This window comes from Thermobia domestica, chromosome 10 (assembly GCF_964235325.1).
Source record: "Thermobia domestica chromosome 10, izTheDome1.hap1.1, whole genome shotgun sequence".
NCBI lineage: Eukaryota > Metazoa > Arthropoda > Insecta > Zygentoma > Lepismatidae > Thermobia > Thermobia domestica.
In genome coordinates, this window is record NC_137463.1 from 122,239,538 (window position 1) to 122,253,127 (window position 13,590).

General features: G+C 36.2%; 1 protein-coding gene across 2 annotated transcripts in view; it reads left to right on the forward strand.

The window, feature by feature from the left end:
- Positions 1 to 13,590, forward strand: part of Glys (glycogen [starch] synthase) — a 149,550-nt gene that overhangs the window by 113,136 nt on the left and 22,824 nt on the right. For both annotated transcript variants that reach the window (XM_081728529.1, XM_081728530.1), the window contains one exon: positions 5,459 to 5,633. In XM_081728529.1, the coding sequence (XP_081584655.1) occupies positions 5,459 to 5,633 (175 nt within the window). The remainder of the gene's footprint in view (positions 1 to 5,458; positions 5,634 to 13,590) is intronic.

Sequence of the window (13,590 nt, forward strand, 5' to 3'; positions counted from 1 at the left end):
ATGACACCCCAAGGAGTTGTAACCTGTACCGTGACATCAGCACGTTATAGGGACCTTTTAGTGCGACATGTAATTCCTGCGTTTCTGGTATGCAACTGTTTGGAGACGATTGTTTTCATGCAAGATGGAGCAACACCGTACATCGGTCGCCATATGAAACATCAGCTTCGTGAAACTTTCACTGCTGATCACATCATCTTAGGGGGTTTCCATATGCGTGGCAAGCAAGATGCCCCGACCTAAATCCGTGTGACTTCTGGCTGTGGAGATATATGAAAGCTCGGGTCTACTAGGGAAATGTCCAGTCGCTGGCGGATCACAAGGACAGCATAAGGCGACATGTCGCAACAATATTGTGTCGGATCTGCTGCGAACAACTATTGCGCACGCCATTTCGCACATGCAACTTGTAGTGCAGAGACATAAGAAAGTATTTCCTAGTCCGTGGGATTTTGAATGAAGACATTTATGACTAATCGAGATGTCTTTGTAATGAAGCATATAATCATGTGCTACCAGGTGTTTTGTCTGATTCCATTGCAGACGGGTTGTATGACGTCATAACTTCAAGATGGCCGCTAGAATAGATACTAATATCTTTTTTTCGTTTGTAGCTCATTTATGGTTAATTGTGTGCATATTTTGTAAATAACATTTTTTGTTAGGAATGAAAAAGGTGTAGCAAAGTTTATATTTTTTGATATCTGTTACCGTTTAAGAGAGATAGTCATAGTGTTAACCTTTCTCAGTTGTTTTTCATTCAATTTTTTTCCCGTTTTCTGGGAAAGAAATGCCTGTTGAGTACAAAACTATAGACTCTACCAATATCCAAAGATTGCCAATAAGATATGTCTTGTGACATTCAAAAATTAAGGATGCACTAACACTATATCTCGCAAATAAAGCCATATTGCATCACAAAAGATTAAACAAAAAAGTGATATTTAATTGGAGGAATGATGCAAAGTCGTCAGATGGAAACGATGTTAGAGAACTTCAAAACACTCAAGATGAAGCTGATACCAAAATTATTCTACATTCATTGTACATCTCACATCATTCTACTATTCTGCACATTTATTCACCAGATAGACGTTTTCATTCTTTCACTGTGGTGGTCACAGCATTTTCCAAAAGACACTATGTTTGTCGCCGGATTTGATGCTAATAAACGATTTATTGATATCAATCTCGTTTATTCCAGTACAGGACCAACAAAAGTTCCGGCATTGTTAACTCTTCATGCAACTTCGGGCAGTGATTTTACCGGGTCCTTCAAGAATAAAGGCAAACCTTTTTGTAAAGCTTCCAAACAGCAGAGAAAGAAGTTCTTCAGAATTTGGCATACTTGGATCTCTAGAAGAATTTAAACTGTAGTAAGCAACTAGTCGAGCAATTCATTTGTCAAGTTTACTTGCCAGGAGAAACAATATCAGACATAGGTGAATCAACAAAAGATGTGCAAAGTGAAAATTTACCTCCAACAAAATTCTCCCTGACACCACATATTTTAAGAGTACGTTATCAAGTGTTGGAGTGGCACAGTACTGACAAGCAACACCCAAACCTCCCAGAACCATTACAGTTTGGGTGGGAGAAATCTGGAAACCAGTATTCTCCTATGATGAGTTCGATTCCATATGCACCAGAATGGTTCCTGAAATTAGTACGTTGTGGTTGTAGGAAAGGACGTTATATTGTAAATTGCATGTGTAAAATACGGATTTTACCGTGCACAGCAATGTGGAAGTGTAGTGGTGGTGAAGAGATTTGTAATAATAGTGATTTTACAGACAATGATAAAGAACCCTTTGAGTCGGATGACCTGTGAAGTTTTCTCTACATAATATTTTTAGTTACGGGTTAATTATAAAATAAAAAAGAATATATGTTCATATGTTAAAAATAATACAGTTGAAACACGTAGAAATTTGCAACGTTCTTAGAATATTACACGTAAAGAGCACTAACAGTAAATAATTATTAACCCAGCAAAGTAATTTTCAGTATTGCCATTGGTAAATTTGAATTGGTACTAGAATATTCACCCATCAAAATATAGTTTGCAGCGAGAGAACAATGATCTGAACGGTTTTTACGAGGGAAGGTAGAGGGCTAAAATAATCGAAAGTGACCTGTTGAATCCATAGATGTTGCCGTCGCTGAGGTGTATAACAACACTCCTGATGTTAACTGCGAGCATAACTGGTAAATTTTTAGATAATAATTCGTGCATTTGCCGTGCGAAGACCGGCTGGTTTGTATATAACTGTTTTATTGTAGCAACTACTGTAAATACAGTTTTGTGTCGATCTGTCTCAACTTTGGGGGCCCCAACTAGATACTCTAAAAGTTTGGTGTAAATCGATTCAAATAGCGATGCAGAAGTAGCCCGCACAACAGATTGATAGCCGTTGAAAAAAAAAATACCCTGTATATTTTACTCAATTGGTTTTCAAAATTTGCAGGGCAGAACAACCTTAAATTTGTAAAGCCTTGAAAGGCTACCCACAAAATTTGGTGTAACTCGTTTGAATAAAGGCTGAGAAAAGCACTTCAAAAATTTCCCCTTGTTAGAAATTATCCTTTCAAATTGTCAACCTCAATCTCCTTAGTTGTATAACATGAGTGGCGCTCAAACTAATAGCCAATTTTCTTTTTTGTACAAATCACGGAATCTAACTCCGCCTATAGCCGAAAGGATTTTTTGATATGAATGAAGAACGACTAAGAAAACTTAAAACTATGGCTGTTTCGGAAACGGAAAGAGATACCAAAAATATTATAATAAGCTTCCTTTTTTTATTCCCACCAAAAATGTTACTTACAAAGTTTACATAAAATTAACCATAAACGAGTTACAGACGAAAAAAGATATTAGTATCTATTCTTGCGGCCATCTTGAAATTATGACGTCATACAGCCCGTCTGCAATGGAATCAGGCAAAACACCTGGTAGCACATGATTATATGCTTCATTACAAATACATCGCGATTAGTCATAATACTGTATTTCTTCATTCAAAATCCCACGAGATTATATATGCCTCTGGACTATTGTCGTCAATATGTCTGATGGCCATATGGAACATGTTAGGTAAATTGGTTACCGTAACTGCAAATATTAATAGTTATTCCCATTGAACCTTTTATTAGCATTAAATGGAAGTAAAGTTTTACCTTTGTTACCCTCACATTGTTTCTAAAGTTGTTCCCTTTGCATGATTTGTTACAATCACCTCCTTTTACTTTGTTTGCATTACATTTATCAGACATCTTAGACAGATAATCGTCTTATCCATACATTCGGGACCATTTCCACGTACGTATTATCTGTACAGTGCTACATTTTTCCCTGGTGGCGGAAAGTGGAGCTAATTTTTCCAGCGTAACTCGCTTCCGCATTGTCTCATTAGGATATTTGCCAAACTTCAATGTAATACGTTGATTACAACCCATGCCGGACCGCCGCACAATAGTCGGAAACTGGGAAAAAGCGGTCAAAAATCGATTTAGTCAACTTCGCCGCCTATGAAATCGGTATTGATATTGGATTATATGTATCTCTCCTGCTTCCAAACCTTGAGTTTCAGGACATAGGAATATTTTCGCTGTCCATGAAATGCCTGTAAACATGAACAAATAAAAATGCCGAAAAATCAGTAAAAAATTAAGCAAATAATATGAGATGTTTTAACCCAGGGATGAAAAAAAAAAAAATTTACTAGCCCAAGAAGAAAGGTACTAGCCCACATCCCATAATAGAAATAATCTACTTACCTTCGGTATGATATTAAATACTCGCCCGCAGGGATGAACCACTCGCCCCGGGCGAGTGGTTATTTGCATTACTGGTTTTAACCATTTATATCATTTCTGAGGTCGATGAAAGCGGTTGAATAGTACATTGGACTCAAATACTGTATGTTAAGAATTTTGTAATCCATTGTCATATCATTTATATGATAGCTTTGTTAATGTTACCGAAAAGTTACATATACACTGATGTTAGTAGCTCTACAGTCTAAGCTTATCCGTGCTTATCTGCAAAATAAGGTTTATTGAGTTGACCATGAGTAGTACAAAGGTTGGGCATTAGAAGTAGCTGCACCAAAGTGCAGCTGAAGGACTCAGCCCCATCTAACTGGAAATGTGTGATGAGTAATGTTGATGTGATCGCAATCGAGATCCGCTATCTGAGCATTACAAAGGAAAAAGGCATATTGTCTTGTACGTAATTTGGATTGCCCTTCGTCCCTGAATGAAAGTTGTAGTGAAAGCCTCATACATATTGCAGTGATAAACTATCAAGCATGTGGAGCTGCTGTATATTACACGTCAGTGCAGTAGTATGTAAGAAGATTCTATACTGAATCTTTTAATCTTACCGAAACAACGTAATCCTGAACCAAATTTCATTCCAGTAAATATTAGTGTTTCTTCGAAGATGGTGCGAGTGCAAAACCGCGAACTTTAATTTTGACCCTAAGGCCAAACACACATTTATTTAACACCGGCTTTTTATTAGCTGTACGTACAATTAGAGGGAGAGCACATTAAACCTATAACCGCTTCTTGGATGCGTGTTAACACCTGTCATAACTTCTTACTGGCTAGCGATGTCCAATTTACATAAGGCGTCAACATGCTATGTTGTCAATTTATAAACTGTATTTATGATTCACGATGGTGGATTTCAAGATGGCTGCTTTCATTGTTCTGTATCCTCTCCAATTTCTCCTCCACCTTTATTACTTCCCTACATTGTTCCTTTGGTTATATTTTGCAGTATTTGACATTTATGCGAGGGGATTCTACACTTTTGGACCACCCTGTATATATAACTGCGCGTATTGCAGTAGGGGTTCTTCGAATCACTTTCGCAGTAGTTGCAATCGATTTAGAAAGGGCAATTACGTATACAACGATTGAGACGTCCCGCAACTTCCATCGTTTCGGAATAAACTATTTTTGTCCGCTTTTTCCAGGTTTCCGACCACTGTGCGCCGTGAATAGTGACACTTTAATTGTAACTAACCACCCTGTATAAACACAATACATTTGCACTTTCAAGTTTTCCATAGGCAGTGTAGTGAAATAAAATTTTAGATGAAACTTAATAATATGAGAACAATTTAAATAATTCTGAAAATTGCGTTTTCTCCGGTGTCGGGAATGGATGTTATATGCAAGCAGCAGGCTATTTTGTTGCCTGTGGATCACTTTCAGGATATATTTTCTGTATTGTTTCCAGTGATTTTTTTTAGTTGAACAAACAAATTATACCATAGTTTTTCAAATATTTTCCCTTTACTCTTATTTTTTTTCCTAATGTCTACCCATAATTATGATCTCCATTCTTCATAAATGTATTTACAGCTCACTCATTAATATTCGAAGTATTGACAATTGGTAAATTACATGTGAAATAAAGACATTTTTTATATCTATGTTGTAGGTGGTCTTCCATCCTGAATTTCTTTCTTCAACTAATCCTTTATTTGGACTGGATTATGAGGAATTCGTAAGAGGTTGCCACTTAGGAGTATTTCCAAGTTACTATGAACCATGGGGGTACACGCCGGCTGAATGTACTTTAATGGGCATCCCTTCAATTACCACTAATCTCTCAGGTGAGTTGTAGAAAGGATTATAATAATACAATGTTAATTTCAATATAAATGCAATAACTATCAGTAACGTATTTGAACTTACTCGCTGTCTTAGAATTATATCTATACAGAGTGATTCACAAGGAAGTGAAGAAATATTTTTGGTGCTGATAGTATAAGTAACAGGACTAAGCGAAAAAGTTCCCATAAACATAGGTCCGATTCTCAATTGTCTGCAAACCTCTCTACAGAAAGTTTATTTATTTATTTATTTTTTTTAATATGCTTGGCATGTAATTGCAGTTCTGGGAAGTGATACAGCACAGCGCATTGGAAAGGTAAGAGAGTGATCCTTCGAATGGTGTATAATATTGCACTCGAACGCATATGATAAGGAAATTTCCAAACTTAACTTCAAAAATCTTTTTCTAATAATTTGTGGGAACTGGATGGCAACACTGTCGCCGAGACAAAAAAAAAAAAAAAAAAAAAAAAAAAAAAAAAAAAAAAAAAAAAAAAGCAAAAGCAAATCATAACCTGTTGTATACTAAACATCGATGAAAAGTTTCAAGTCGTTAGCTTTCATATTGAATAAGAAAAAAATTAGTAATATTGATGATTGATAATAAAGAAATCGTGGAAACCAACTGATACTGAGAAAAACAAATACGACATAAAATCGACAACAAAAGGCAAACTTTTATATATATATATAATATAATATAATATAAAAGTTTAGAGAGAAGAAAATCTAGATTAGTGTAATGTAATATAATATAGTATAATGTAATCCGAACATAATTAAAATTTGTAATAGATTAATGATACTAATAATAATGACGACGAATGTTTGTTTACTCAGAACGATCAAAGTGCAATTTACAAATGAAGGAATATCTGTAGTTTACAGTAGGATTAAATTTTTACGTAATTCAAATGGCAACGAAGTGCGACTTTCAGATGCTAATGCTGACGAGAGGAAGTAGCAGGTTTTTATATATATATATATATATATATATATATATATATATATATATATATATATATATATATATATATATATAATTTAAAAATTTCCCTCCCTTTCGATGGTGAGTGGTCAACGCTAGTACTGGGCAATGCAAAGAACGGGCCAAGTGTGGCGATAAGTGACAGCACTAATATCTCGCTCATGCAGTAGTAGGTTACAAAGAAGTTTGGATAGCGTTGAAATACAGTAAATGACGACAGAGGGCAGTACTCATTCCTACACACATGTACAATTTTGCATGTAAACAGAAAGACTACCAACCGGAGACTGTAAACGTTGAACATACACTCTGTTTATTTCACGTTTACCTAATGTTGTTATTAACTTGCAGTACAAAAAGGAAGTAATTTTTGTCCAATCACGAGATCTACTCAATAAACTACATAACTGATTATAGTACTACAAAATTCCTTTTGCTTTTTCTAACGCCGCCATTAACACGGCTTCCTTCGGATACAGTTTTAGTTTCAATTTTCTGTAAACGAAGAATAAAAATCGAAAAATCTCAATGTCATTACTTCCATCACAAGGTATATTTTTGATTTCTTCAGTTAGATTAGCACCAACTGCATTTGTCAGTCTGTCGAGATTCGTGCTGAAAGGCATAAAGCAATTAAGTAGGGCTACAGGTATGGTAGTTTTATTGTTTTCACTCTTAGTTTTATTATCTATTTCGGAGCATACGATCTTGCTTAATAGCCTCGTATCAACATCAGCAGTTACAAGCGAAGCAGCTCCCAACTCGTCTATAAACAGGTTTCCCCTTCCACTAGCACACGTTACGTCAGCAACAGCTGTTTGTAACTCGCTCAAACTATGTTTTGAACTGCCTCTGTCTTCTATATAATCAAACGCTAGATATAAAAAACTTTCCATCGAATTTAACATAAACTCGTTCTTATCGAAGTGATTTAAATATGACAAATCCCAATTCTGCATTTTTTCATTTATTGATACTCTGCTATCTCCGTTCTCAAAGCCATTTAAGTGTAGCTCCACGAAGCGATTATTGGATTCTAACCAGTAAGGGTTCATGACTAATCTTTATCCCCAGGCACAAATTCAGCTTATATATTCAAAGTGATACCTAATTTCGTCACATCACCTTGTATTAGGATGTTCTGTAGGTCTCTACTTGTCACTTGTGGAATCCAGTAAAAAAAAGTTTTTGTATGGACCTTAGTTTTATATCTATCTATTATCTCTCTTTTATATACAGTATATGTATATATATATATATATATATATATATTTGGTCTAGGAATTAATTCGTGCGGTTGGTACGCACACATTGAAGCTGTAGTACAAACACAAAATACATAAATACCTTAAGAAAAATATTGTCCATCGCTAGCCACCACTTTCGCCCATCTGTCAGGCAATGTACGGATTCCGTGGCGAAAGAAGTCCTCATCCTTGGAAGCGACCCAGTCAGACACCCATGTTTCGATATCTTCTGAAGAAGTAAACCGCTGTCCAATCAAATCGTTGTTCATGCAATCGAACAAGTAGTAGTCCGAAGGAGCAACGTCTGGTGAATACGGCGGGTGGGGTAAAACTTCCCATCCGACATTTTCTAAATAGGTTTTGACCGGTTTTGCGACATGTGGGCGAGCGTTATCATGTTGAACAATAAGTTTATCATGTCTGTTCTCCCATTCTGGTCGTGTTCTGGCCAGAGCTTGCTTCAAACGCATTAATTGTCGTCGATAACGTTCTCCATTCATAGTTTCACCCGGTTGCAGCAGCTCATAGTACACCACACCTTTCATATCCCACCATATGCACAGCATAACCTTTGCACAGTGAATATCTCGTTTTGGTTGTGATGGACCTGGTTCACCTGGTTTCACCCAGGCCTTTTTTCGTTTAGGGTTCTCGTAATGGATCCACTTCTCATCACCCGTAATAATTCGATGCAGAAACCCCTTTCTGCTCTGTCGTTGAAGCAGCAATTCGCAAATGGTTTTTCGTCTTTCAACGTCTCTGTCTTTCAATTCATGTGGAACCCAATGTGACATCTTTTGAATCATTCCCATGGCTTTCAAGCGTTTGGAGACTGTTGTTTGATCAACGCCTAATGCTGCTGCAAGTTGTTCCTGCGTTTGACACGAATCCTGCTCGAGCAATGCTGTCAATTCTTCGTCTTGAAATTTTTTTGGCTGTCCAGCTCGCTCTTGGTCTGCCAAGCCGAAATCACCACTTCTAAACCGTGCAAACCACTTCTGACACGTTCGCTCAGCTAGAGCATGGTCACCATACACTTCCACCAAAATACGATGACTTTCAGTCGCACTTTTCTGCATGTTAAAGTAATGCAGCAGGACACCCCGCAAAAACACTTTATCAGGCACAAATTGCGCCATGTTCACTTAACTACAAACTGGTGTTGTTGACGCTTTAATCCACTGCCCTATACTACGAACGATACGCGATGACAGGGGTTTGCAACACATGTGTCGATACACGGAACTGTGGGACGCTCCGTTCGTTGCGCCATCTCTTGTCCACCCGCACGAATTAATTCCTAGACAAAATATATATATAAACTATACAGAACGAGTTGTTAGAAAATAGAATAACACCACTGTCTGTATGCGAGATCGAAAGACAATTACGTATTCTCTTACGAAAGAGATGCAACGAGATACAGTCTTCCGTTGCAAAAAATAACTCATTTCAGTAATAAATTTCAATCGTAGATACATCGCAGTTTGCAATCCAGTTTTTCATTTGCATCTTTTTTTTTTTTTTTTTTTTTTTTTTTTTTTTTTTTTTTTTTTTTTTTTTTTTTTTTTGCAAACTGCAATGCAATACAATACCGCTTAAATAAAGCATGGTTTTTATACGATAGTACTGGCATGAAATAAAATGTAAGCCCATGTTGAGAAAATTTTCAAATGTGGATATTATATGGGAAAATAATTAAAATATGTTCTCAATTTCTTTATTAAAAGTATGGAAAATTGGCATTTTTCGAAATGACACATCAAACCTATTTCTGTTTCGTACACAGGTAGTTTGTATTTACTTACAAATCGGTTTCCTATTAGTTTACTACTATCTATTTCGGTAATTATATTCAAGGCATTTGAAGAAAAGAACACCTTAGTATAGTTCATCGCCTGGGGTTTCAGCCACTTCAACACTGCCGATTTCAATTCATCAGGTTCTTCAAATCGTTGAGATGAAAGCCACTTTTTTTAAGTGCAGAAAGAGGTGATAGTTACTTGGTGCAAGGTCTGAACTATATGAAGGTGGTCAAAAAGTCCCCATCCAAACTTCTCAATCGTCTCAACGGTGAGGGCAGCAGTGTGTGGTCTGGCGTTGTCATGGAGGAGCACAATTTCTGAATGCAACATTCCACGTCGTCGGTTTTGTATGGCCCGTCTGAGCTTGTACAGCGTTTCACAGTATGCTTGCGATGTGATTGTTTTCCCTGATTCCAAAAAATCCACCAAAAGAATGCCCTTTTGGTCCCAGAACACAGTTTCCGTGCAGATTGAGCTTGCTTGGAACTTTTTCGCCTTTGGGGAATTTGAATGACGCCACTGCATCGATTGTTGTTTCGACTCGACATTGATGTAAGAAATCCATGTTTTGTCACCTGTAACAATGTGGGTAAAAAAAATCACCCTCTCTGTCGTAGCAATCCAGAAATACACGTGCTGCAGTCAGTCGGTTCTGTTTGTGGACGTCTGTCAACATTTTTGGGACCCATCTGGCACATAATTTCCGATATCCTAATGTTTCTGTAACAATTCGAAACAATGCTGTTGGTGAAACTTCTGGAAATTCGATGTGTAGAGCAGTAATGGAGAAGTGACGATTTTCTTTAACTTTCATCCACTCGCTGCACCAAGTCGTCAGTCTGAATGCTTGGTCTTCCACTCTTCTCTTCGTCGTGGATATTTGTACGGCCTTCTTTGAATGCACAACACCATTGCCGTACCTTTCCTTCACTCATTCCATTGTCGCCGTACACTGCATACAATTCTCTATGAATTTCAGGAACACTTTGTCCTTTGGCATGAAGAAATCTAATCACAGAGCGGACCTCGCACCTGGTGGGATTGTGTATGCGCGCAGCCATTTTAACACGCTCCAGCACACACGAAAACAAACAGATAACTGGCGAAACTATTGTTGTTTGATAGCCAATGGACCAAGTGATGTTACTGCGCAAGCGTGATCTGATCACTATTGCCAGTCGGTTATAATAAAATATCGGCCCTTTCTTTTGAAATGCGCCTCGTATATATATATATAAAATATATAATACAGACTGTTTCATAATTCGTGTAATTTTCTACAGCATAGAAGATGAAGTTTTCACACTATTAATTTAACATTTGGCACTCTTATTGAGAAATATCTGAATTTTTCGAATTTCTAAAGGAAATAAGAGAAAATTGCTGTTTAGCCCCCCTTTTGGGGTTGTAAACATGAAAGTTAATTTTCCTTATGGGAAATTCAATGTTAAATTTTGGAAGCAGTTTCCTCCAATAATTATTTGTAAAGATTTTGGGGCAAATGAGTTGTATTTGTTACAAAATGCAAAAACACTCATTCACAATCTAGTAAAGCTTTCTCAAATATTATTTTGTTAAGGTCCTCCGTTTGATTGGCAAGGGGCGTAAAAAGGTGGTGAGTGATGTTACCAAAATCCCAAAATTTGTTTTCAGAATGCCAGTAAGCGTCAGATTAATCACAAGTGTCACAGAATTAATGCTCCAATGCTCCTTACATGTAAGAGTGACTGATAATGGGGCTACGGCCTCCTTTCAAAAATAAAAAAAAAATCACCATAAATATCCTTATTAGGGACATACGAGAAGAAGGTATCTTAATGTGAAATTTGGCGGCATTGTAGCAAAACGGTATACGTTTATGAAATCTGGAATGTTATTTTGATAATGCACCGCCTTAAGGCGGCACAGGGGACAAAGGATAATTTGGTGAATCTTTATAAAAATTTCAAATTTTATTTTGGAAATTTGAAAATTCCAGGGAGCGTTAGATTAATCACAAATGATACAAAATTAATATTCCGATGCTCCTTGCATGTGCCAGTGACCGTTATTGGCCTACAGCCACTCTTCCAAATTTCATATAAGTTACGATAAATATCCTTAGCAGGGACGTACGAGAAGAAGGAAAATATGCTTTACAATTAATGTGGAATTGTCATTAATGTAGAAGAATGTTTTGATTTTAAAATCTCGAATCTAGTGTAAATGAATATTGCCTGTCAGTGTACGAGATTGAGGGTATAGCTTCGTTGTTTTGGCATCACTGGAATATAATCAAAGAATTTTGTGTTTTTAAAAACCAAATTGGACCCTTCTTATAGCATAAAATCACACATACAAGTCACCTGTATATTTTCTGCACACTTAGCAAACCAGCTCGAAATAGAACACAAAATGACAATGGAAAATGCCGCGAGTACCACGAACGAAAAAATCTTAATGAGGAGTAATATTTTAAAAATTAAAAACCTAATAGGTAACCTTTAAGTTTTAATATTGTTTTTTATTCATAAAAAACGTAACTTTTCTCTACTTCTTACACAATAACTGTATGATCCCACTTTCCACGTAGTAGCTTACTCGTATACTGCACATGTAAGCACATCAGGAAATCGCATACTATGGACACATGGTTGTAATGAAAACAAATGTTTCACGAGGAATAAGGATCAAGTTGAGTAAGGCTATACCATAAACCCAAGATAACATATTATTCCTTTTTAAAAACACTTTTTTGGCTCAGTTGTCATTAACTAAATTGTTTAAACATTTCATTAATCTGAGTGTGACATAAAATGAACTTACTTTTATTTAGTATGCCCTCGTGAACGAGCAAGACATGAATTAATGCGATTTACTGAAGCACTGTGAACACCTCCAACATACCTGGAGTGATCGTCTTTACGCTCTGGACAATTCTTTGTTTTAAGTCATTTACATTGTTACATGCTTTTTGATAGAATTTGTTTTAGGAATATCCACAAGAAAAAATCACATGGAGCAAGATCTGGACTACTTGGTGGCCATTCTACACTTTACCCCATAGAAATAAGTCATTCCCCAAACTTCTCTTTTAAAAGATTTATAGTCGTGGTCGTATAAGATGGTGGTGTGGGTACTTATTGTGATTTAAAGTGATTTTGGGACCGAGAAAGGGAAGTTATAGCCCCACAATGTCCACTGGCTCATGGAAGTAGCTTCTGAGCGTAATTTCTGATATATTAGTGATTATTTTTACGCTCACGCCAATAACATAAATAACGAAAAGTTTGAATTTTTCTTGTCGCTACTGTTGGCCAATAAGGAATGGCCTAATAAAATTCCAGACGCATGCATCATCATAGGTACAAGCGAAAGAGTGTTATTGTATTTTTTAATTATAAATGCAAATTTACCGCAAAATTCTTACAAATAATTAGAGAAAACGGTTTTCAACTAGAGATGCAAGGGCTCGAAAAAAAAAAACGGCTTTTTTGAAAAAAAACTCGGTTTTTTCTGCTTCGCTTTTTTGCTTGGGAAATTTTGGGCTGTTTTGAAAATTTTGCTTTAAACTGATAAAGTAGACTTTGTTTCGCTTCTCTACAACAAAAAACTCATTTAAATAGTGGCTGATGCAGATAATATGAAACTTCGAAAATAAACCATGAATTTCAAAAAGAATTTTTAAAATTCTTAACATATTTACATTATGAATTCTAAAGGATTAACCAATATATGTAATAATATTTTAACCTCTTATATACAATAAGTACTTTAAAAAATGATACACAAATAACTAGTAAAATTGTATTTTTACTTCAAAATATCACACACCCTCTTTTTGAAGCAAAGTAAAGAAAAACATGAGAGAAATCTGCACATCAAGAGCTTCGTTTCGAGTGGTTCTGTACATTCTTGAAATTTTTCAGTTAAGTTT